The following is a 26712-nucleotide window of genomic DNA, read 5'->3' on the forward strand; positions in this document are numbered from 1 at the left end:
GTGTTAAATAAGCACGACTAGAAGCGTAAAACAAACTAAATTATTAAAGCCGATTTTACCTCATTGTTCTAGTAAACAATTCTAAGTATGAATATGTAAGACGAAACAAATGGCATTATGACTTGAATTCAACTCACTGTTCAAGTAGTATACTTTGTGTTTGAATTTTATGCACTACTAGTGAGGTAGATTATAACTATATTGTGCATGAAACGCGAAGCGAGATGATGCGGCCTACATTTTATGGTTATGTAAACATGGCGTTCGAGCTTATGATGAATAAGTGCGATTAACCCTTTCAACGCATAGTTACATATCTCTTATCTACATGTAAAACTGAAGTGAGCATGATTAAATGGAGTGTAACACAACTTGTATTGCATATTTTACATAAAACGAGGAAAAACTATAAGAATTTGATATTTGTATAGAATGCTATTGTGTGGCTGTGGCAGATTACTGAATACCTACTTACCTTGCAGTAAATAAGCGTGTCTAGACAAGACAATCCAGTGACTGACATCATGAGCATCGACATACGCATTTTGGATACGATGTCAACGACATCAGCGACTCCAACTACCTGATCAGGTTAGTGGCATTTTACGACAAACATGAGTAATTGAAGACTAATAGACCACTTCTAATCCGGAGTTTCACGGGTGGGGCAATTAGAATAGATGTCAAGAAACAGTAGACAGCTAACCAGGTTTATTGACTGTTTAAAGAGTCAATACGCGGTCGCCCGTCAAAATGGAATCAGCGTCCGACACCCGGTAAAGGAGGGATAGGAGGATTAAATCTGAAATTTTAATAATTAAGATCATTCCAAGAGCATGTCTATTCTCAACATGCTTGCTTCTTTGTAGAAGATAGTGTTCAAAGAAGTTAAATCTGTATCATTTTGTATCTTCTTTGGAAAGCCACAAATCGAAATTAAAATATATTTTCGTACATGTCTGACATTAGTGTTAAAAGAATACGGAAAGACTGTTATGATGTTAACGAAAAAATATATATATAGTATGATGTACTGATACCGTGAATGCAGGAAGTAAAGATAGCAAAATAAGATCAGATCAACATTCTGAAAACTTTGCTCAACAAAACTCGTTAGTGGAGAGGCTAAGGTTAAGGTGTTCGCACATCACGCCAATCACACGAGTCAGATTTCAAACAGAAGTACTGTGTGTGAGCCCATTCAGGTAGGACGGGCCATAATGTGTCTGAGTGTCAGCTGAGACATCACGCCATTAATGTCTCCAGTTGCCATGTAACAAAATTATTCACATACGGTCTTTGCTCAGTACCCTGTGTTCTATGTAGCATAGGTACGTATGACGTATGAGTTACACACTTACGAGTGTGAGTGACTTTAGCAATAGTCCAGCAATATCGCCGCTGGGGAACACCAGAAATGGGTTTTACACATTGTAGGCCTTCGGCGTGACGAGCGAACGTTTTGACCACTAGGATAATCCATCGCTCCTTCACACTTACGGTCGTTCGCAAATGAACAAGTTGTGATCGTAGCAGTCGTCGTCGTTCCATTTCAACTTGTACGTGGATTCCAGTTCCAGACAACGTTCTAATCCCTGGAAACTGCCGTCTGGTTGCCCTGGTGACCAGTCTGTGAACGTCATGGTTGTGTTGGAGAGCACAGCCCAGCGCCATGACTTATCGAAGGTATTGTCAGTTCCTCCCAACCACAGGTCATAGCCATAGAACGTATCTGCAATGTATAGAGAGTACCCATAGAACGTACATGTATCTGCAACGTATATCACAGAGAGTACCCATAGAACGTATCTGCAACGTACATCACAGCGTGTAGCCGTACGGTGTATAGACAAATTGTATCAGCGGTCGCAGTCATTCAATATATATGCAACATAAGTCATGATATACCAAATTAATAGTCCATAGTCACAGTATCTATCTGCAACAGTTACCATCTCTCGCTGCCATAGAATTTATCATTCTTCAACGTATATCACAGTTCACAGCCATAGAATGTATCAAGAGAACTTATAGTACAGTCCATAGCTTTTCAGTATATCTCCAACGTAAACAATAGCTCGTAGCCATATGCCATATGAACATTATATGTCACAATCCATGCTCACAGAATCTATCTAGAACGTTTATCACAGCTCGAAGACACAAAATGTATCGACAAATTATATCGAAGGTTGTAGCCATGGAATATATTTGCAGACCTAGAGTTTTGCTTCAGAGTATACCCCATATGACCACAGAATATATCGACCCGTGAAGGTCCCGGGGTAGAATAGGCCTTCAGCAATCCATGCTTGCCATAAAAGGCGACTCAGCTTGTCGTAAGAGGCGACTAATGGGATCGGGTGGTCAGGCTCGCTGACTTGGTTGACACATGTCATCGGTTCCCAATTGCGCAGATCGATGCTCATGTTGTTGATCACTGGATTGTCTGGTCCAGACTCGATTATTTACAGACAGCCGCCATATAGCTGTAATATTGCTGAGTGCGGCGTAAAACTAAACTCACTCACTCACAGAATATATCAGCAAAATGTCACAGTTCTTCCGAACAGTGAATGAGTGAATGTATGCAACGCCGCATTCAGCAATATTCCAGCTGTATGGCGGCATTCTGTAAATAATCGAGTCTGGACCAGACAACCCTGTTATCAACAGCATAAGCATCGTTCTACGCAAATGATATGCGTCAACCCGACCCGAGCCCGACCACCCGATCCCGTCAGTCGCCTCTTACGACAAGCATGGGTTACTGAAGATCAATTCTAACCCGGATCGTCTACCGAACAGAAGATGTCAGTATCTGTATTCAGACTTAGGGATCAGCACTCTGGCGACACACAACTGCTTAATTATTGTTAAAAAGTGGCGCGTCACGTGTCGTTCATGTGACAATAAAATGCCGTCAAGGCACAAGGGATGCTTCTCGCTTGATAATGACTCTGACGTTGACGTACGCGTATTGTTATTTAGGTAGTCCAGTATGAACTGATTTTCTCCAGCTGTCTTGACCTCGGCCAGATGGGCTCCATATCTCCTCAGACAGAACTCCTGCAACGACAAACACGTAAGGGGTTAGAGAGAGACAAAGAGACAGACAGAGAGAAAGAGAGAGAGGGAGCGAGGAAGAGACAGAGAGAGAGAGGAAGAGAGAGAGAGAGAGAGAGAGATCCTGTCCACATAATATACTAGCCACATAAGGGATCTGTGCATTGTCTAAATATTATCCCAGTTGATCAGTACGATAACAATGTCAAAGGTACATATGACTTTAATGGAGGGTTCATGAGACCATAACAAGACGGGAGAATTTCAATTGGTAAGTCAGTCACAATGACATCACGAGTCCTTAAGCGGGTCAAACGATCATGTCACAAGCTCTATAACGGGTATGTCCATCATCACCATTGAGAACAGCAGTGCATACAGCAGACAACCCAACGATCAACAGAATGAGTATCGATACACGTAATTGGGATATGACGTCATGTGTCAACAGGACAGCAAATCTGACCACGAGATCCGGTTGGTCTCCTCTAACGAGAAGCATGGATGACTCAAGATCAGTTCTAACCCGGATTTTGACAATAGGAAACTCAGTGTTGTGCAAACCTGAGCTTTGTCCCACGCCATTTCTTGTGCAACAAAAGCGTAGCAGGAATCACCATAGTGAATAAACCCAAATGGACACACAGCTCCCACTGAAACAAACGGCGGAAGTGACGTGAGGAGAAAAGGTACATCACAATCTACCCGGGTACCCCATCCACTGTTACCCTACCCGGATACCCGTTACATTAATTCCTGACATCAAATTTGTAAGAAATAGCAATATATTCTACAGCTCGGGGGCTAAAATTACAGTTTTTCAATGTTTTAAACATGTATTGTAGTTTACAAAAGTGATTGTTACAATGTCTATATCTTCAAAGACAATGCAAAACTTTAATCTTTTATCCTTTAAATATTGCATTGATCCAGTTCATTACCCACCCGTCAAAGGTATCTGGGTCACCCGTCCCAGCCCTAGAGTTTACTGCTACCCCGCTTTTAGCAAATATTCGAGCAAAATGAGACAGTCGACACCAGAGTGAGTGAGTGAGTGAGTCAACATCAAATTTAACGTCGCACTGGTATTGTTTCAGCTTGTATAGCGAAGAGAGTCAACATCAAATGTAACGTCGCACTGGTATTGTTTCAGCTTGTATAGCGAAGAGAGTCAACACCAGAGTGAGTGAGTGAGTGAGTCAACATCAAATGTAACGTCGCACTGGTATTGTTTCAGCTTGTATAGCGAAGAGAGTCAACACCAGATATGGCCTTTACCCACTCTACCCATCTGGGGAATCGAACCCGGGTCTTCGGCGTGACGATCGGACTCTTCAACCACTAGGATTCCCGACCGCTTCCATTAAACCACCCCGTGCCAAATACGCGTTTGTTTACAAATACGAGAAATGTCCTGTGACGTTGAAGTAATCAGAGGCAATTCCATGACATCACAGCACCAGAGTGTGCAATCATAGATGATTATCGTGATTTGATATTCGTGATTCGCTCAACTGTCTCACTCATCTCTGTATAAAATCACGCGTGACAGGCTATGATTAAAGTGTGTTAGATTAAGTAGTGTTAAGGAGTGTGGGAGCAATCAGGCCTTGGTCCGGAACAGCCACCCTGTATCATGGAACGCGGAGACATACTAGCAGACTAATATAAGGAGTGGTCATGAGTGAATAAAAACGCAGCGTTGAACATGTTCTTTCATGTCATGGTGTGACAGCTCAGGCGAGTCTCCAAAGAGACGCAGTGACTTTTGTCATATACTGTTATCACTGTGACTTTGTACAATCCTATGGTGCCACTTTGATTATGGTACACTATTTACAAAAACACACCGCTACATCAGCCCAAATCTCTCAAAACGTCCCAAGCAATAGTCGTTTCTTGGGATGCCTTGGGCATTGGTATGGAAAACGAACGGAAGAAACTCAATTATCTGAGGTAGCAATGTTCGTACTTAAAAGGGAAATGAGTGAGTATGGTTTTATAGTGCTTATAACAATACTCCAGCAATGTACGGTGAAGGACACCAAAACCACGATTCATACATTGTACCCATGTGGGGAATCGAATCCGGATCTTTTAGGGAAAAACTTTTAAAAATTCGAATCTTATTCATTATCCAAAATTGAAACCTCCTCGCCAAGCTTTCCATCTCCCCACCCCGACCAAGGTTAGTTTCTCAGTGACTCTCTCAGAAATTAAACTATGGGCTAGTTTAACAGTTGTATTCAAAATTAGGGTCTTTTGAAATAAGGGTGAAAATGTGCGTATGGTCACTACACGTTCAAAATGGACCTACCCGTGTAGATGGGTGGTGGGGTAGCTCAGTGGTCAAAGTGTCGAAGACAGGGTTCAATTCCCGACAATGGGACAATGTGTAAAGGAACAATGTGGGATTTCTGGTCACCCCCGCCGTGATATTGCAGGAATATTGCTAAAAGCAGGGTAAAATTAAACTCACTCACTCACTCACCTGTGTAGACTGTCAGCAGGAACGACAGGAACTGAAGCATGCTGCGTTTACTGTGTCGACAGTGACAACGACAGTGTTTCTAGATGCATGTAGTTGGTGAACTGACAAGTGTGGGAAACAGACACGTGTCAGTTATCTGACATTTACTTTTGCACAGGTTATCTTGTCTCAATATGGAAACCCGTTTCATGTCCTGTAATTTCTTTTAATGGTTTGTTTCTCTGTGTGACAATGCATGTGTCTTACAGCAGGTTTTACACTGCATTTCGTCTTGAGGTCAGGCATTTTCATACTCATCTTAGCTATTTCTTAAGATAAACTTTACTGATTTAAAACACTACCACCGATAGTACTTGTTACAATGAAATTACTTGTTAAAATGAAATTACTTGTTAAAATGAAATTACTTGTTAAAATGAAAATGAAATAACCATTGGAGTCAATCACAGTTTGAACCATCAATTTCATTTCCTGTATCTATCACGAGAGATAGAAACCTGCGAGAAACATTTGAGACAGTACGTTGTGAGAGAGTATGGGTCATTTTGCAGGACATTCGTGAGAAACGGCTCGTTAGATCCATTGTTTCTTTGTATACTTACTGACTGTAAGGTTTTCATATAGTCAATTGTTTACAAACTACGTTTTACAGCTGTAATATTGCTGAAATGAGTGAGTGAGTATGGTTTTACGTCGCTTTTAGCAACATTCCAGCAATATCACAGTGAGAGAGACTAGTAATGGACCCCCACCATGTATAGAGGACCACATGAAAGAGCTTGCGCCTCTTTTAGAAATGATCCAGCAATACTAATGTTTGGGACACCAGAAAAGGTCTGTACCCATGTAGGGAACCGAACCCGTGTCTTCGGCATGATGATCGAACGCTTTATCCACTAGGCTACCCCATCGCGACCATGCTCGTCATTCACTGATGATTTTGTATGGCGACACGGTGACTAGAGTTTGCTTAACCTAATTGTGTCTGTTCCGAAATACATTCACCGTGATTTATTTGATAACCTGTTGTCCTAACAGCAAAGGTTATAAGATTCTAAAGAGTTTCTAGCGTCGTTGATAAATCGATCGATGCCCTCGCTGTCAATAGGTTAATGTTTTGAAGCAGGTCCGATTTTGTGACAAAGGGCTCAACTAAAAAGGGGTCATAATCAATCATAATCAAGGTTTCTTCAATACCATGTTGGAGACAATCACAACAAACACTGGGTGACCTGACTCATAGGAAATATAATGTGTTACTTTTGACAAAAACATTTTTCTGTTTCCTTGATCCATTGTATTGTCGTTTATTAACGTAAACCTCATCTTGACTGTTTCATTATAAATTCTTAACCTTCCTATTTTAACAAGCGTCAGGCTGGGAATTAAACCACAAGAGTGTGTAATGTCAGGCATAGGAACTATCGCTTTGTACTATATACCGTTAAGTAGGGTATATTGGATTTACAAGACTGATAAAATGTAAATGATTAAGCCCAAGTGGAAACAGATGACGGAGAGAAGTTAAGGGAAAATGTGAGCATTTATTCTATTCCTTGGATAATTTTTCATCTGTATGGATATGTATTACTTTTTCTCATATGCATTGGCACTGACTAGTGGTATGTTCGCAAAATGAATTATCTCCTACCTTTTTATGGTATAATTACTACTTGAATTATTTTAAAAATTCTATGGGGTTTCATGCATTCTTTTTAAGCTGTAACAGTATAGCCACTTGGGCCAGTAACGTGTTCTTGAAGTGTACACTTATCACCTTATCACGATGTACCTGTTGGTAATGCCTTAGTTAATCTGTAGCATTTCTTAACAGAATGCCGGGTGCGCTTACTTGGTTGAAACATGTCATCGTATCCCTCGTACAATGCTCATGAAGTTGATCACTAGATTTTCTGGTCCAGATTGGATTATTTACAGGACCTACCCCATATATAATTATACACTTGGAATATTACTGTGTTTGGTGTTTAACACCACATTCAAAGGTACAACTGCGTGGCGACGGTTTGTAAATAATCGAGTCTGGACTAGAGAAACCAATGATCAACATCATGAGCATCGATGTAGTGATCAACACCATGAACATCGATCCAGTGATGAACAGCTTGATTATCGATCTACTCAAATGGGAGAAAATGACTTCGTGTAAATATTGATACCACAGTTCAACGGTACCATCAATCACCGATTCTGACAACCCAACGCTTTTAGTATGCTCTTACGACAACAACTGGTTGTTGAAGATCAATTCTAAGCCGGATCGTCATCAGTAGTTTTCATGTTGTATCTCTGCAAATGTGAATGGTTTGACATATAGTAATAACATTCCTCTCGACACATGTAACGTACATGTTCATGCATGTTTGTACAAACAATGAAAGTAAATATTTGTTGTCTTGGAACTCTTTTATGTGTTTCTATTGGCAAAAGCAAAATGGAAAATAGCTGACAAGGTCTGCTAAAGTGTAAATAAATATTCTTCTAAAATGTATGAAACGAGCACGAGACAAGATTTATTGCTAAAACAGTCGCAGGCTGTGAGATTACACTGGCTACATTACCTTGGAACTAAGTTCCATACTTTCATGCTATTATCATTTGTGTTCACAGCATAGATGTATTTGAGAGACATTTGTAATGTAAATCGGTTATTTCAGTGCAAATGTTATTACGTGCAGGACAAAAGGTAAAAAACTTTCACATTTGATATATATTTCGAAATACATGTTACTAACCAAAGACATTGCATTTGGAATTCCACGTTCTCATCTAAGAACAGATTCTAATATTTTTCTTGAGTTGGGTCCCGTTCGAGATTGATAGATTTGACCACTTTCTAAATGACATTTGTGCAGTCATAGCTTTCGGGTCAATGGTCTAGGCGGTTAATCCCGTAAGAACTGCATCACATTTGAAATACATCCCAGATTAAATGCAGGGATTATTGAACATTATTACACACGTGTTCTGAATACCTAAATGAGATGATTTTCGTTATTTGAAACAGGCATTGTGTAAACAGTTGAAAGGTATTTAGTTGAAAGTTGTGTAACTAAACTAGGTTATTCAACGATAGTGACGTCACAATGGCGAACTACATTTACAACCAGCTGATCGAATAACTAGGTTATTCAACGATAGTTTATAGGAACTAAAGTACATGTTGCAGTTAAGGCTACGTTTGATCTTTTAACACTTTTGTAAAGGTTTAATATATGGTGCACTACACTAAAAGTGTCAAATACCTGAACGATGCGCAAAATATACATCATAATAATGAATCTGTAGTCGGAAAGAGAGAGCTATTGTCTTTAGTATTGTTTTCCTATGTAAGGCTGAATGCGGTGGTCAAATTTAATACCCATATGGCTGAGCATAGGAAATTAATTTTGTCCTTAGAAAGGTATACGCCCTGTGCTTCTTGACGGTTTCCAGAGGAATGTACCTAGAGGCGAATCAGTCCTTTGGAATAGTTATTTGTCTTTTTTGGGCAAATCAATTAAGCAGGCACGGGTGACACCATGTAGTGAGTGAGTTTAGTTTTACACCGCTTTGAGCAATATTCCAGCAGTATCACGGCAACGGTGAAAGCATCAGAAAGTGTAGACATGTTGGAAATCGAAACGGGGTCTTCGGCGTGATGAGCCAACGCTTTATCCACTAGCCTACCCCACCGCCCCGACATCATGTAGATTTCCAACATGAGTACAGCGTGTGAAGCCCATGTTTGGTGTCTCCCGACATGATCTTGCTGGGATATTGCTAAAGGCGGCGTAAAACTAGACTACCATGCTCGAGACGATGGTTTGAGATGACTTAATCAAAGCTCATGCCCCACGACTGGTAACGTATCCATCAATACGGGGTGCCAGGCCCGAACTATCATCACCCTTGAAGTCTCGTTGGTTTTTAGCACACATTCGGTACACATGTAACAAGTTCCGTTAGAAACCAAGTTTCCTGTGGGTGTTTCTGTTATGCCTATTACTTCATACTCTCTATAGTCTGTAAACCTAACTTTGGAACCTGAAAATGGATGACAAATTCACTATCCTCTACAAGAATCACGACACCTCCCTCCTGCTCGACCATCTGAACAAACAACGCCAGCGTTTCCAGTTTGCTATCGAAGTTGAGCAACAACTTTCTTTCCTAGACATCACCATCCAGAAGTCCGACCACCAGCTCATTCCGTCTGCCGTAAGCCATACTGACCAATATGTCCATCATCACGCCAACCATCATCCCCCAGATCAAGAGAACCATTGTAAGACATGGCAATCTAATCTTCAACGAGAGTCAGGCCACCTCAAATCAACCTTTATCACCCTCAATGACTACCCGAGGCACCTTGTTGAAACCCCTTCAAGACCACATTAAAACAACGAGCTGAACCTCCAACTAAACTCCCATACCCAATCTGCATAAACATTTCCGATGTTGGATCCATCAGTCATCGTATCAGTAGACTTCTGAAGAAAAACCGCCGGCATTGATTTTACGTTCTCATCTGGAAGGTACTAAATCTTTATTAAAATTCAGTTCTAAAGGAAGCAGCCAAACAGCTCCAACCCAAGTGGGTTGGTATACCAGTTGAAATGCATAGCACTTACAAAGATGAAACAGGTAACCGTATATCACAAAGCATCGGCGAAGAACTCGGATATGAAATCAGATATTATCGCGATAAGATTAGAAAACCCAGTCATACCATCAGTGGGGGCGACAATGGCATTTGGTCGTCAAAATCAACCGCTGGAGGCAAAGAAAATTGATAGGGACTACCTAGTGGAAATCAGCAGGGATCAGGGTATTTTCCAGCCGAATGCTTGGTGCATTTAAAATAGAGCTTTACTGGCATTCTAGCAATGTATTCCATCAATGTATATCCCTTTCTGTGCATACCAGTCTATAATATCTATTGCATAAACATAACGCTTAACCTGTTTGAACTCTGTACATCTCAGTTAAAACATATCACTTAATCTCCTTGATGTAGGTACATCTCAATCTTTAATTCCATCTCAGAGGTCTCATGTATGCGTTATATATTTTGCTTGCAAATCATATTGTGTCATTCACCTGATGAAGGGGCAAGAAGTAGCCAACACGACGTGTTGTAAACAAAAAACAAGTTTTAAATCCATACCAGACGAACTTGTAGAGAAGCCCTAATCAATAATATGAAATTGGACAATCATCGTCTGATTTTAAAACTGAACTGTGCTGTAGACGAATACTGTCCAGTAGAGTGAATGGCCACTGTCTCTGGTATTGAGGTCTGTTTACATAGCTGAAGTATACATGCACGTTTTGTTAGTTTGATGTTTGTCTGTTGTTTAATGCCGCAAACCTTAACAGTTATTCATTTTTAAACCAGAAAATTCGTCAACAGTTACGTATGTAATGCTGAGCCTTAATGAGCAATTAATAATGAACCTGCCTACATCCCGCTCATTGCGTAGGCGCTAGAGGTTATTGATAGAGTGGCTTGTTCATGCATTCGAGTGGAGGCAGTGTCTTCGATCAATCTCATGCCCTGCTAAGACGACAAAAGCCATGAAGTTGCACTACGATTCACAACCCTAGTCGATGAAGACCTCACTGAGACTAGAAGGCGTCTGCTAGCTGAGTCCTTGTAAAACAATGTTTATCTGTTTTTGAAAGAATCCCAAATGGAGTTTGTTTCGTTGTTATATATAACACTAGCACTCGGTGTTAACGTTATCACGGGGAAAATACCATCACCGAATGTATGTGGATCATTTTACCATCACAGACCAGAGTTTGATAATTACCTTCTCGAAAATGGACTTTTGGGGATCTTGTACCCTGGTGGGCAGAACCAGTGGACTGATTGCTTCACTAAGTGTTTCTATCACTCTAACTGCAATGTGGTTTTGCTGAACAGAAAGAATGGTGATTGCAAACTGTTCAACAACAACGACAAGGATCTTTCCAGAACGACTACGGAACCTGGCGCTCAGTACTGGGCAGGTAAGCATGAGGTGAACGAAGTCACTTTGCCATTGAATCATTTAAAATGTTAAATGACATTTAACCCTTCGCTAAATTCAGCCCTAGGGCCCCAATTCGGGATTTTGTTCCCAGATTAAGATCCTTGAATGTATTGGTGAGAGTGATGTCCCTTGGTAAAGGGACAAGGTGAAGGTCGGTGTTTACAATCTCCATTGTGTAGTCAGGCTATCCCATGTGTACAAGACTCACTTAACTCCAGACACGGGTCAGATACTTGACACGGAAATAGGCAGCGTTCGAAATAACTGCCTGCCCGACCGCCCGGGACGAATTATTTTCAACATAGACTGCCAGATTCTCAAATTCACCTTCAGGTTTTACATTTAGACTTGTGTATATGGAGATATTTTGTGGGCAGGTAAGTTTTGGTCAGGATTGGCAAGTTTTACATCTAACCATCCCTGCGGTCTGGCTGAATATCTTTGAAGCTTCAGACACTAAAATAGGCCACTTAAATGCACGTGAAGCATGCAATTTCTACCAGTTGTGTTCGGATATATTTTACGAGAATGGGGAACAATCAGTCATCAAAATCTTTCATCAAAAGGGGAATGCCATTCAAGTTTGGCGTAATTTTTCGCGTGACTCACATCTCTTTAACTATCTGCAGGTTTTGTCTTTCTTGGCAGCCAAATGACGTCGAATTAATTCATTCGTTATGTGACATCACGGTTGATCTGTGATTAAATAAATTATGATTATGTCGAGAGAATCGGGCAGACACTTGGTATATTTGTTGTTTGCACTCAGCAACATCCCAGCTATATGACGGAAATCTGTACATAATTGCCTCTGCACCAGACAACCCAGTCATGAACATCTTGATTGGACATAACTCCTATTGCGTACGTGGACTAAACATTTGTCTTTGTTATGCAAAACCTACAGCCAAACTCGTTTGAGAGGGACCACTGTAAGGAAGTATATGTAGGAGGTTTCACTGTTCCCCCGACCGCTGTGCCGCCCACCGTAAAAGATGTCAACGTCTACACGTGACAACATGATACTCTTTTAAACAACTTTCTTCAATGATGGCTGGGAAAATAACGCAGCCGATATTGGTGGATGCAACTCGTTGCATGTTGATGGTCGAGTACAGAATGGTCATCTAATAGGCTATTCCAGATGTTGAGATATTTTGCAAATCATCCTTCTCATTCGAAGACAAATGAGATACATACACCGTGATTTATTAAAACATGCACACAGTTGTCACAGGTGAACTGACATAAGCGAGCCCGTTGATGCAGGAATTATCAATGGCAATGACAATCAGCAGTCGAAAACAGGCAAACATTTCTCATTAAAACTGAATAACTACCTCCTAAACTTGTTGATGTTTATAACATTCTAAATAACGCGCTATCAGGCTCTAAGAAAAGGTTTTCTTCTTGTGCTGATATTTTGCAATGCATACGTCCATGCAAATGATGAAAAAATCTCAAACAAGATATTAATGAGTGTTTTATGCATTTTACAAACTCATTTGATAAAGTGTGAAGAGTTGGTTTACTTCATCACATTCAAATGCCTGAAATAGAAGGGAAATATTTTACCCTGGTTAAATATATGTATCACAACGTTATGAAAGTTACGATCTTACCAGACCTATGACGGTTTCATTTATCACGATCAAATACGACAGGGTGAAAAGCTTTCTCCTCGAGCTCTTTTATTTTGCTGAGTTCTAAATGACCGTGTACAGTAAGAGAGTGTAACTATGTAGAAAGGATCAACCTACAAATTCTTTTAAGTTAGCTAGTGGACTGAGAAATTCAACCTCTAACTTCATGGTGCATATGAATTACACAAGGAACCAAGATGTATTAAGGGGCGTTGCGGTAGCCCAGTGGTTAAAGCGTTCGCCCGTCCTATTCCCCGCCGGGTCCAATTCTCCGCATGGGTACTATGTGTGAAAATCATTTCTGGTGTCTCCCTTCGTGATATTGATGGAACATTGCTAAACGGGGTAAAACCAGACGCACTCAATATTTACAAACGCGTTATTTCCTATAAGATGTATTCAAACCGTGAGAAATACTTCACAAAAATGTGTATAATTGTACCCATGCAGAAACTGAGAATTACGCATGGTAGGAATGTATTAAGGATATATTTGCATCATTGCGGTCTTTCAGTTATATTTCAAAACGTTTCGGCAAGTTTAACATCTGAATGATTGCAGGTAAATATCATCTTAATTCATCCGACCTGAAAATTAACAATTGAGTCATGCTTCAACGGTCTCACTTCAAGTTCCTGGAGAATCACTCATCGTTTGAGAAGTGTTTATTGTGTCCCAAATCAATATCTCTTCCTGCGTTAAACTTCAGAACCACTAACCATAAATTAATTGTCGAAACTGTCCCTTGGATGACCTTCCCAAGAATGGACCGCCACTCTACGATAAAACTGCTGTCGGAAAAACATATATTTTTTATTTGGGCATAATGCTTTTTCTTACATATGCAGTATCACAAATTTCCAGAAATGTCCAAAATTTAAAAAAAAAAACTTTTGACAAATAACAGTGTCAGGTATCTGAAAGGACTCCCGAAATCATGTTACCAATGCAGTCGGTAAGGTATTTTAAACAGTAATTATGCATGCTATTAGTCGTGTTGATTGTTTTGTACTGACTTATTTTGTAATTGTATTGACTAATGTACATATTGATATTTCTCGTGCCTCCTAGAGTTGCGAGGACTAAATGAGTTGCAGCCAGTTGTGTCATATCACTTCCATTATACAGGAATAAACATCACTGAAATGTGTAGGGGTAAATGTCCATTGTTCCATCACTATTTATAGGATATGAAACGAGCTTCCCCTTTCATATCAAGTTCATGTCCTGAGTGAAATACTTTTGCTTTTGTCACAAACTTTCATATCAAGTTTAAATGGGACATGGTATGAAAGGGAACGAGTTTTGTATCCTGTTTATAATTCACTTTCTAAAAAATGAAAATATCGTTAAGATAAAGCAATATTTTGCTTTCCTATATAGAACCGCACGACGCGGATTAATACATCATATTAGTGATTGGAATGTCAAACGCTTCACTCCAGGAAACGTACGCTGCGTAGAAGCAGGATTACGGGACTAATTACGGGAATAAACAAATTAAGGCAGAATCAAGTGGGAATCGAAATTTATTTCTTTTCAGTTGAGAATTTGGTTTCAAATACAATAATATAAATCATCAAAACCCTGGTGAAGTGTAAACATTTTTAACTTAAATACGAGACCAAGTTCTCGAGTGAACGTCAGTAGGCCTCATTGTCGGTCAAGTCGTTATCTTGAGAAGTGTTCACAAACAAGAAGATAACAGGGAGCGTGTAAATAGGAGCGGCATACACACCAGCAGATGCCAAATGTGAATAACTGGTAACTGTAAGTCTCAAATAGTTGAGCTTAATGTTCTTCATCGGAGGACAACTTACTGTGAATAATGCGTCGACGCTTGGTGCAGGATGCCAGTGACGCCTGCTCATCTCGGCTTGGAATTCCCACTTGTCGAATTCGATGTTTATGTTGAAGACATCTGTGTCAACACAATGTGTTATGAAACCCCTTTACGACGTAGCACGTCTGTATTAATAGCTTATTGTATCAAAAGACGACTAAATATATGTACCACGTCCTAAATATCGCACCACACACTTTTTTCATGAAGTAAACTGTTTGTATTTCCCCATGTAAGCGTACAGTTATAAAATTGAGAACAGATGCCCGGATTTGTAAGCAGGTTTAATTGTAGAGAACTAAAGGTAACTAAAACACCGTAAAATATAGGGGATATACGTATGACTGTCGGGGCCGTTACGTCAGACACACAGCACTGGTCCACAATGACTGGCAATTTTCTGGTGAAAAAGCCTCGCACTTGGATAACATTTTCCACACCCCGTCTCATGCTGGTCCCTGGATGTCTGATTCTCTGTTGGTGGATCTGCTGCTAGTCATCATACAATGCATGGGCCAATTCCTTAAGGTTCTGAACTGGGGGATCCCTTGATCTCTCCCGACGTACCTAAATGCCCCGCAAACGCTCAACAGGATTCATGTCTGGCCATGGTTTTGTCTCCATAGCATTGTGCTGGAAACAGGAAGAACACATCCACACCATGACGGAACCATCCGCAAATGGAACCTCAGCTTGGATATTCCTCTGCATCATGGACCCATGAAGGTCCCGGGTAGATTAGGCCTTCAGCAACCCATGCTTGCCACAAAAGGCGACTCAGCTTGTCGTAAGAGGCGACTAACGGGATCGGGTGGTCAGGCTCGCTGACTTGGTTGACACATGTCATCGGTTCCCAATTGCGCAGATCGATGCTCATGTTGTTGATCACTGGATTGTCTGGTCCAGACTCGATTATTTACAGACCGCCGCCATGTAGCTGTAATATTGCTGAGTGCGGCGTAAAACTAAACTCACTCACTCACTCTGCATCACATACTTTACATATATACATATATTTAAATGGGCATGGTGGTGCTGATTTGTGAGGAGTGGTCGTCATGTCCTCAATCCTACAGATACAGAACTTAGGCGTCGTCTGATGGTGCTGATTAACACTCTGTTGTATGGATGCCATCAACGTAGCAAACTGTGTACATGGAGACTTTGGGCTTTTTCTGGCTTGGATTACAAGAACGATCTGACTTTTTTTCTTTTTTTTTTTTTACAATTCTATATTTATGCTGGTACCTCGGCGCATCTTTCACTTCACCGGAAGCAGTATGCTTGCGTATTAGCCTGCTGACGACAGTGTGATTTATGTTCAGTTGCACTGGGCGCTTTGGTGTTCCACTATTTGGTCAAACGTAAGCTTCAAACGTAGCTGTGTCTGACCCAACATAAAATACACCAAAGAGGCTATTTGCATACCGAATTTTAACAAAGCGATCTGTGGAACAAGCATGCACGTGCAGCTCGGAACAGGGTCTGTTTGTGATGTTAAGTTCACACATGACACAGTATATTAACTATGTACTTTAACTAAGTTTTAAAACCCGAAAATCACATTTTCTTATTTGACGTTAAACTGTGTGGTGCAATACTTTTGACTAGCTGTATATTTACAGGAATGATCCATTAATTGAATCAGAGACAATTTAACATCTAAACAAACGTGTAATATGAGAAACCATGGCAACACTTGACAAGACACTGACAAGATATATTGACAAGACATTTTGGTAGGCTGCAAGCAATACACTGTCAATACTAACATTTTTCACGAACATTGTATTTGCATAGCGCTCAGCTGAGCTGCTGAGACTGTTCCTTGATCACTGAATGTCAAACTTAAAGGACAGATCGCATTATCAACCTCAACTCCTTGGGGGATCATACGACGCTGTAATGAGGGTATAACCTTGAGCTGATAATAATTAAATAATGTGTGCATTTATATTGCGCCAAACTCCATTCACGAGCTGAATGCTCATAACGCTAGCAGTCAAAGCAGGCGTATTTATTTCCCGGAATAAACCGCGCTGATTGTTAGACGGTAGAAGGTCACTTGACTTTCTCTCACCGGGTACCCATTTTCTGCTGGGTGAACAGAGGCAATTGTGAACAAGATCACTTGCCTGAAGTGAGACAATAGGTATCACATGTACTTCATCATGGGCAGGACTTAAAAGTCCTAAAAACTCAAGCTGTAAAACATGGCCAACCATCCAAGGACTGTCAGAGATCAACGGTGCTTAATTTCAACTAATTTGTGACCTGAGCTCCATAAACATTGAGGGAATATCCCTAATCCAAAAGTCTTGAGCAATAAAATCTCAGTCTCTGAGAAAAGGTCTTCCAAAAGGTCCTAAAATACAAACACTTGGTCTCCGGACAGTCTAGTATACTGATGGTCATTAACGAAGGAAACAAACCAAATAATGAGATGACGCCCAGTAGTAGAGATATTGTCGGAAAGTCGTCTTCGTTTTTTGCTCTTGCGCCTCGTATAATAACTGTAGGAAGGTGTTCACAACAGTTGAAAAGTCGTAGAAATAAAGGAACATAATAAACGCATACTGCATGTACATGGTTTCATCCATTATATTAAGAATAGTTTGACTGTTGATTTGAAATTTGGAATCGTAGCTCACCTTGCAAGATAGCATTGCCTTGAATCTGTTGCGCATTAGAAGTGTACCAATATATTCTGCTGTGGAACATACACTCCCTTCACACGAGGTCTCCTGGCTACCTTCAGAAGAAAGCTGGAAGGTCATGAAAACAAATGAAATTTATACTATATTCAGTGTCATCAGTTTATCAAGCGAAGGAGGAGTGTTGGTAACTGTTTCTTAAGAAGAAAATGACCTCAAGTGTTTTATGGGTTATCCGTCATTCGAAAATTTCTTACTAACGCTTCGAAGTATGTCCGGGTCTTTAAATTTCCTCTGTATGTGCAATCATACGTTACAATAAAGACGAGTAGATAGTAGGCGGACCTCGTGAATACTGGCGATCTCATTACTTGAAATACAATGACGAAATTACTACTTTGATCTTTACTACTTTCCTTACTTTGATTAATACTATTGCGAGGGGAAAATGTCATTAAGCTGAAGTATTGTACGATGAAACGGTTTTCCTATTGTCAACCACATTTTTGCATTTCTCAAAACTCTAATTAGCTGACGGCAGAAATATTGAACTATGAAACGGTTTTTCTGTTATTAACCACATTTGTGCCTTCTTCCAAACTCTAATTAGTTGACAGTAGACCAAGCGTGTGCATGGACTTGTCGTTTGCTGTGGACGTTACATTGTTAATGAACTGTATTGCTCATGTTCTGCGCTTGGTGGATTTCTTGACTTAAAAAACTCGTGAAGATCCGGCTTAGAATTGATCTTCAGTAACACATGCTTGTCGTAAGAGACGACTAACGAGATTTGGTGGTCATGCTCGCTGTCCTGGTTAACATGTCATCGTATAACAATTGTGTAGATTGATGCTCATGTTGTTGATCACTGGATTGTCTGGTCCAGACTCGATTATTCACAGATCACCGCCATATCGAGTGAATAAATACCGGTGAAAAACCAGACATATGGTAGTTAAGTTGGTTCATTCCCGTGCGTTCACTTCTTTTCGTCATTTTGATAGCGTTAATAAACTTTGGAAAGGAAAACAATCAAAAGTATTCGAACAATGAAAAAGTCAAAGTCGCATCATGCTTCGAAGTACTTTTTATTTGAATACTCCCGCTTCATATATCTACTTTGGTAAAACATCCACAAAATAACATAGTAAAACCCGAGATAGTGAGAAGCATTAACGATTGTAAACATCAAGTCCTCATTCTGTTGTAAAGATAGAAACCTGGTTGAAAGATATAAGTGCTTATTCAGATGTTTGTTAAAACGTAGTGGGCGTATGTTATAAACGTAACCATGGACAACTAAAATTACTTGTTCAAGTTTCCTTGAACAAATGTGCTAGAATATTAATGTAAGTGTTTTGAGGTTTTTAAAAGAAGAAAGTATTATTTGTTTGTTTGTTTGTTTGAGTGATTTTGGGTGTGTTTCTTTTTGTTGTTGTTGTTGTTTTGTTGGGTTTCTTGTTTGTTTTTTTGTTTGTTTTTTTTTGTTTGGGTTTTTTTTGTTGGTTTTTTTGTTTGGTTGCTTTTTGGGTTTTTTTTTTTTTTTTTTTAAATTCTATATTTATGCTGGTACCTCGGCGCATCTTTCACTTCACCGGAAGCAGTATGCTTGCGTATTAGCCTGCTGACGACAGTGTGATTTATGTTCAGTTGCACTGGGCGCTTTGGTGTTCCACTATTTGGTCAAACGTAAGCTTCAAACGTAGCTGTGTCTGACCCAACATAAAATACACCAAAGAGGCTATTTGCATACCGAATTTTAACAAAGCGATCTGTGGAACAAGCATGCACGTGCAGCTCGGAACAGGGTCTGTTTGTGATGTTAAGTTCACACATGACACAGTATATTAACTATGTACTTTAACTAAGTTTTAAAACCCGAAAATCACATTTTCTTATTTGACGTTAAACTGTGTGGTGCAATACTTTTGACTAGCTGTATATTTACAGGAATGATCCATTAATTGAATCAGAGACAATTTAACATCTAAACAAACGTGTAATATGAGAAACCATGGCAACACTTGACAAGACACTGACAAGATATATTGACAAGACATTTCGGTAGGCTGCAAGCAATACACTGTCAATACTAACATTTTTCACGAACATTGTATTTGCATAGCGCTCAGCTGAGCTGCTGAGACTGTTCCTTGATCACTGAATGTCAAACTTAAAGGACAGATCGCATTATCAACCTCAACTCCTTGGGGGATCATACGACGCTGTAATGAGGGTATAACCTTGAGCTGATAATAATTAAATAATGTGTGCATTTATATTGCGCCAAACTCCATTCACGAGCTGAATGCTCATAACGCTAGCAGTCAAAGCAGGCGTATTTATTTCCCGGAATAAACCGCGCTGATTGTTAGACGGTAGAAGGTCACTTGACTTTCTCTCACCGGGTACCCATTTTCTGCTGGGTGAACAGAGGCAATTGTGAACAAGATCACTTGCCTGAAGTGAGACAATAGGTATCACATGTACTTCATCATGGGCAGGACTTAAAAGTCCTAAAAACTCAAGCTGTAAAACATGGCCAACCATCCAAGGACTGTCAGAGATCAACGGTGCTTAATTTCAACTAATTTGTGACCTGAGCTCCATAAACATTGAGGGAATATCCCTAATCCAAAAGTCTTGAGCAATAAAATCTCAGTCTCTGAGAAAAGGTCTTCCAAAAGGTCCTAAAATACAAACACTTGGTCTCCGGACAGTCTAGTATACTGATGGTCATTAACGAAGGAAACAAACCAAATAATGAGATGACGCCCAGTAGTAGAGATATTGTCGGAAAGTCGTCTTCGTTTTTTGCTCTTGCGCCTCGTATAATAACTGTAGGAAGGTGTTCACAACAGTTGAAAAGTCGTAGAAATAAAGGAACATAATAAACGCATACTGCATGTACATGGTTTCATCCATTATATTAAGAATAGTTTGACTGTTGATTTGAAATTTGGAATCGTAGCTCACCTTGCAAGATAGCATTGCCTTGAATCTGTTGCGCATTAGAAGTGTACCAATATATTCTGCTGTGGAACATACACTCCCTTCACACGAGGTCTCCTGGCTACCTTCAGAAGAAAGCTGGAAGGTCATGAAAACAAATGAAATTTATACTATATTCAGTGTCATCAGTTTATCAAGCGAAGGAGGAGTGTTGGTAACTGTTTCTTAAGAAGAAAATGACCTCAAGTGTTTTATGGGTTATCCGTCATTCGAAAATTTCTTACTAACGCTTCGAAGTATGTCCGGGTCTTTAAATTTCCTCTGTATGTGCAATCATACGTTACAATAAAGACGAGTAGATAGTAGGCGGACCTCGTGAATACTGGCGATCTCATTACTTGAAATACAATGACGAAATTACTACTTTGATCTTTACTACTTTCCTTACTTTGATTAATACTATTGCGAGGGGAAAATGTCATTAAGCTGAAGTATTGTACGATGAAACGGTTTTCCTATTGTCAACCACATTTTTGCATTTCTCAAAACTCTAATTAGCTGACGGCAGAAATATTGAACTATGAAACGGTTTTTCTGTTATTAACCACATTTGTGCCTTCTTCCAAACTCTAATTAGTTGACAGTAGACCAAGCGTGTGCATGGACTTGTCGTTTGCTGTGGACGTTACATTGTTAATGAACTGTATTGCTCATGTTCTGCGCTTGGTGGATTTCTTGACTTAAAAAACTCGTGAAGATCCGGCTTAGAATTGATCTTCAGTAACACATGCTTGTCGTAAGAGACGACTAACGAGATTTGGTGGTCATGCTCGCTGTCCTGGTTAACATGTCATCGTATAACAATTGTGTAGATTGATGCTCATGTTGTTGATCACTGGATTGTCTGGTCCAGACTCGATTATTCACAGATCACCGCCATATCGAGTGAATAAATACCGGTGAAAAACCAGACATATGGTAGTTAAGTTGGTTCATTCCCGTGCGTTCACTTCTTTTCGTCATTTTGATAGCGTTAATAAACTTTGGAAAGGAAAACAATCAAATGTATTCGAACAATGAAAAAGTCAAAGTCGCATCATGCTTCGAAGTACTTTTTATTTGAATACTCCCGCTTCATATATCTACTTTGGTAAAACATCCACAAAATAACATAGTAAAACCCGAGATAGTGAGAAGCATTAACGATTGTAAACATCAAGTCCTCATTCTGTTGTAAAGATAGAAACCTGGTTGAAAGATATAAGTGCTTATTCAGATGTTTGTTAAAACGTAGTGGGCGTATGTTATAAACATAACCATGGACAACTAAAATTACTTGTTCAAGTTTCCTTGAACAAATGTGCTAGAATATTAATGTAAGTGTTTTGAGGTTTTTAAAAGAAGAAAGTATTATTTGTTTGTTTGTTTGTTTGAGTGATTTTGGGTGTGTTTCTTTTTGTTGTTGTTGTTGTTTTGTTGGGTTTCTTGTTTGTTTTTTTGTTTGTTTTTTTTTGTTTGGGTTTTTTTTGTTGGTTTTTTTGTTTGGTTGGTTTTTGGGGTTTTTTTTGTTTTTTTGTTTGTTTGTTTGTTTGTTTTTTTGTTGTTTTTTTTGGTTTTTTTGGGGGGTGGGGGAGTGGGGGGGGATTAGATAGCCTGATAAATGTTGGGATATACATCATCATATAACACTGTTGCTGTCATGGTTTGTAGAAGCCGTCTTGTCTTCGAATGCTTTGCCCAAGTTTTAATGTACAGGTATCCACAATTTAGAATTATAGTAACTATTGTGCGTTCACCTTGATATAATTGTTTCTACTGCAAATGAATTTACTAAAATACTTATACAGACGAATACGGATGGAATTATATAACAAATGAGTAATAATATTGAGAGATGGTTTTAGGTGAGAACCGGAAGTGACCGTGATAACAAGTTAATAATCTTACGTGTTTCATCAGAAACAAATTTATAGCAGAGATTAGAAAGATTTTGTACATACTTAATAGAATTTGAAGAAGTAATGCAAACATTCTTAAGTTTATATGTTAGAATTGTGAATCGAGAAATGTTTTGAATTTCAATTTTAAATCCTGACTGGCACTAACGTAGCAGCTAGAGGTGATTATTTTATTGGTTATACTTTCATGACGTTTGGTGGGTGGGGTTCGAGGACGCTGTTTGTTCATCACATAAACACTTCACGCGAGGTCGACCTGAACGTGGTAACAGACGAATATATTTTGAAACATTTATTACATGGAGTGTATGAATATGTAGCCAAACAAACTGGGTTTTTAAAAAACATTTTCGCATGTTTCAAATTTAAATTATGATGACTTGCATGCATTTCCGTTATTTGGAAACCCTGTTTAGGCCAAGATATGAAGTAATCTATAATAGGACTGTTCTAAGCACACACTGAAATGTACAATTTGATGGGAAACATATACAAATATAAATTCTTGTATGTATACTACATGCCGTTACCTCCCAGGGTGTGGAATATTCAACCTCCGCGTCCTTGTCTTTACATCTAGTGAACTGCTAGCATGCAAATTATCATTCAGATATTAAGATCGCTGGGAAATATGGAAACGTTGCGTGTAATATACGATAAGAGTGAAAGTTATGAATTTATGTAATGTTCCCATACAATAGAAAATTGAATAATATTTCTAGCAATTTAGTCATTTTTGTCATTTTTAAAACAAACAATTTCCTAGTACTGAAGGAAACAACTTTATGGATGGCAAAATCTTCTTTATTGCACAGAACGACGTTTTGGTGTAAATTATTACACCGTTGTAGCGAGTTTGTGATTCTACACTAAGACGTCGTTCTTTGCAATAAACAAGAAGTTGTCACCCATAAAGTCGTGTGTTTATCAATGACTTTAGAATGCCGAACAAACATATTTGTGAGGTGTGACTAATGTATTCAATGCCGTTTGCCAGCTGACTGTGGGTTCTACAAGGTGCCCAACACCGATAATACGACAGAGACTGGATGCTCCCTGACGGCGGCGCCGGTAACGGACCCTGACTACATCAACAGCGTCTGTTACTCCGGCGGCAGCTGGATCCAGACTAGGATGTGTGGACAGAATCTATGGGTAGAACCGGTAAGTTCCAAACCGTGAAATTCCGGGTCAGGATTGGTTGTCATATACCCGAGGTAATATTACATCTATTTGGCGGCGGTCTGTAAATAATTCAGTCTGGACCGGACAATCCTGTGATCAACAACGTCGCGTCGATCTTCGACATGTGTCATCTTCAGGGGTAGGTGGAATATGTCCTATATAACCTAGTACTGTAGGGTGGTCAGTATAAGGAATGATAATTAAAGGCTTTGTGAAATTGTTGACTATGTAAATGCCATTTACCCTCACAGCATGGGTCATTGCTCATTATCTCAATCACTGGTCCAAATTCAATCGATACGATGACATGTGTCAACAAATTCAGCGAGCCAGACCGGTAGCGTCAGCCGATGTGTTTTATACGTTAACAATAATCTTAGTATTAAAAGCTGTGGTCTTTCCTTTTCAGACAGGAACAGTTTTCACGATACCATCACCACTGGTTGCCGGTGTTATTATTGAAGTCATCGGATCTCGACATGTAGGCACTCCGTAAGTACATGGGTACTCCTCCCCATGACACTGACTTGAGCATAACGCTCTTCAATATGTTAGTAAAGACAATGGCGTTGGGAAATCCTATATTAGGGCCCCGTTCCCCAAAGCGACTGTAGCGCTAAGATGTTCGTAACTCCCATACTTTAACATAGACTTACGGCTGTCGTAGCGCTGCGATCGGTTTGAGGAACGGGCCCTACACTCGTCTGTAAAACAGTAATCCTCACAACAGAGGTAGACAGTTTTCTCTATGGCGTTCCGTAAGGGTAGGTTCTATGGCAGTAAGACATGATTGCATCTGCAATGGCGCTAGCAGTGACGTCACGAAACGTTCACACGCATATGTGTTGAAATTCAAATACCTTTTGCAGTGTTTATGTCTGTTTTGTATATATAGTTCAAATACATCTGTTAGTTTTCTGTGTGCAAGCTAGAATATGCACAATGCAGTTCAAAACATTGAATTGGCGATATATACTCTTCCCCCAAAGATACGCATTGCTGATATGATATGAATATGAAATTTCAAATATTTTTCAAAATGAGTGCTTGATTGTTATAATTTCACTATTGCAGTGCTATAAAAGTGGTTCGCAATATGCACGTGCAGTTCTATGGAATCGTTAGTATTTTTCGCTTTAGAACGAAGTTTTTGTCTCAAAATGAAAATGTATCTTTATGTCGCAACTCACTGCTGTAAATCAAAACAGTGCCATCCATGCACATGCTTTCTCACTTTCATGTTTTTTAACAGATTAAATTCGTGTAAGTATACGTATTCGTTTCTTTTGGGGGAAAGTATATGTACAAAGTAACCCGTTTTATGTAAGGATGCGTTTGGGACAAAACTGGTCAGCAAGACCACATTGACCAAGTAATGCCATTATGAAATTCGTTCTGTAATACATGCTTGTGTATTTTGAGTAAGGACTTTCAGCCAAGTGTGCTCATAGCTTTGAATTCCAGATGATGTTTACGTTGCAGAATCTACCTCATGTTAAAAAACGATGGTGGGTCTAAGGTGGCCACCTTATTATGGACGAGTGGCACGTGGGGAGGCTTTTCTGTGTATGTAGATGAAATGCCTGTTGAAGATGATGACAATGGGCCCTTCACGGTCGACAGTGGAGTTGAATTCACCTTGACTGTCACCATCACCGAGGACACTTTTGAGGTGGATGGAACCTTCTCTTACGTTATGGTACATTTATGTAAGGTGTGCATACGTGTGTGTACGGTGTGGGTGGGTGTTATGGGGTGAGGGGGAAGGGAGGGCAAAGTTTATTCAATGATCATTGAAGCTGTCGACAAAATGGGTGAAAATGAACTATGCATACCCCCCTTTCTGAACCGCGTCCTGACCTTAACGGATCACTGACCAAGGCTCTGTTAAAAATTCCATATCTATAGTGACTTTTATGGCGAGAGGAAGGCACAGGACTGTGATGTCTGTGATGCGAGTGAGTGAGTGAGTGAGTGAGTGAGTGAGTGAGTGAGTGAGTGAGTGGGTGGGTGGGTGGGTGGGTGAGTGAGTGAGTGAGTGAGTGAGTGAGCGAACATGGCGATGGGCATGTATGTCTGGACCATAGATGGCCTAGTCATCTGAAGCGGCGCAGTTGCTTCCCTTAGCAGCGTCAAACACATCTGATCCTGGGTATTAATCCCGACTGTGTTTCTGTTGATATGGTGGATTCCATGTGATTCCTGTATGATCTCAGCCCTTCACTCAATATCAAGCTGACATGTTATGAAGTACACTTCAAGTGGAGTTATTCAACTCATTCACTCCCTCAATCACTCCCTGGCCCGTGAAGATCAGGGTTAGAACCCTTGCACAAGAAGGATGTTTAACTCATTATCTTTGTATCAACAGGGAGTGCTGGACGGCGAGAATTTCTACAGTGGTGACCAAATCCTGCCCCTGGGTATTTATAAAACACTCCACTCGGATGGCTACAAGTCCGTTCGGCAAATACACATAAAGTACCCATTATCAGGCTCGTAGTTAACTTTACTTAATGGTCTGTGTGTCTGTCTGTTTGTCTGTCTGCCTGTCTGCCTGTCTGTCTGTGTGACACACACGCACGGGCTACCTACAGGTCTGACACTGACCTGATATAAACAACGCACGGGAGTTAGTACTCTGCAAAAGTTTCGTTGTTTATTAAACAAAATGTGGCTTACAATTTCTTATCCTTTTCCATGCACTCATTTGGGAACGTAGTAATCAAGCTGTTGAAGCCGCACTTTTTATCCAGCTCAGAATTACGAATTTTAGTGCTATCAGTTCGAATTGATTATGAATCCTTAACAGAAAACTTTCTAAATGTATATAGTTATTATCAGCTGTATATGATTGCGTTAATAGATTTGGGGACCTT

General features: G+C 39.9%; 2 protein-coding genes across 2 annotated transcripts; one reads left to right on the forward strand and one right to left on the reverse strand.

Annotated features, from left to right (window-relative positions):
- Window positions 1-694: 694 nt before the first annotated feature.
- LOC137298199 (rheacalcin-1-like) lies at window positions 695-5669 on the reverse strand. Its single transcript, XM_067830356.1, has 5 exons — window positions 5558-5669; window positions 3631-3719; window positions 2976-3069; window positions 1501-1732; window positions 695-802 (listed from the first exon to the last, which is right to left on the reverse strand). Exons 1-5 carry the CDS (start codon window positions 5595-5597, stop codon window positions 760-762), a joined length of 498 nt encoding a protein of 165 aa, XP_067686457.1. The 5' UTR covers window positions 5598-5669; the 3' UTR covers window positions 695-759.
- A 5584-nt stretch (window positions 5670-11253) lies between these two features.
- Window positions 11254-26336, forward strand: LOC137297765 (uncharacterized). Its single transcript, XM_067829710.1, has 5 exons — window positions 11254-11575; window positions 23646-23812; window positions 24243-24325; window positions 25316-25505; window positions 26205-26336. The coding sequence occupies exons 1-5, from the start codon at window positions 11254-11256 to the stop codon at window positions 26334-26336; spliced, it is 894 nt and encodes a 297-aa protein (XP_067685811.1).
- The last annotated feature ends 376 nt before the right edge of the window (window positions 26337-26712 follow it).

This window comes from Haliotis asinina, chromosome 10, assembly GCF_037392515.1.
Source record: "Haliotis asinina isolate JCU_RB_2024 chromosome 10, JCU_Hal_asi_v2, whole genome shotgun sequence".
In the NCBI taxonomy this organism is placed as follows: Eukaryota; Metazoa; Mollusca; class Gastropoda; order Lepetellida; family Haliotidae; genus Haliotis; species Haliotis asinina.

Excerpts from the sequence above, each read along its gene's own strand:
- LOC137298199 (XM_067830356.1), bottom strand. The coding sequence starts at position 5,597 with ATGCTTCAGTTCCTGTCGTTCCTGCTGACAGTCTACACAG. Across the intron at positions 3,070-3,630 it reads TGGCGTGGGACAAAGCTCAG|GAGTTCTGTCTGAGGAGATA; the intron begins GTTTGCACAACA and ends TTGTCGTTGCAG. Across the intron at positions 803-1,500 it reads TTGTTCATTTGCGAACGACC|ATTTAATCCTCCTATCCCTC; the intron begins GTAAGTGTGAAG and ends TTAAAATTTCAG.
- LOC137297765 (XM_067829710.1), top strand. The coding sequence starts at position 11,254 with ATGGAGTTTGTTTCGTTGTTATATATAACACTAGCACTCGGTGTTAAC. Across the intron at positions 11,576-23,645 it reads TGGCGCTCAGTACTGGGCAG|CTGACTGTGGGTTCTACAAG; the intron begins GTAAGCATGAGG and ends GCCGTTTGCCAG. Across the intron at positions 23,813-24,242 it reads AGAATCTATGGGTAGAACCG|ACAGGAACAGTTTTCACGAT; the intron begins GTAAGTTCCAAA and ends TTTCCTTTTCAG.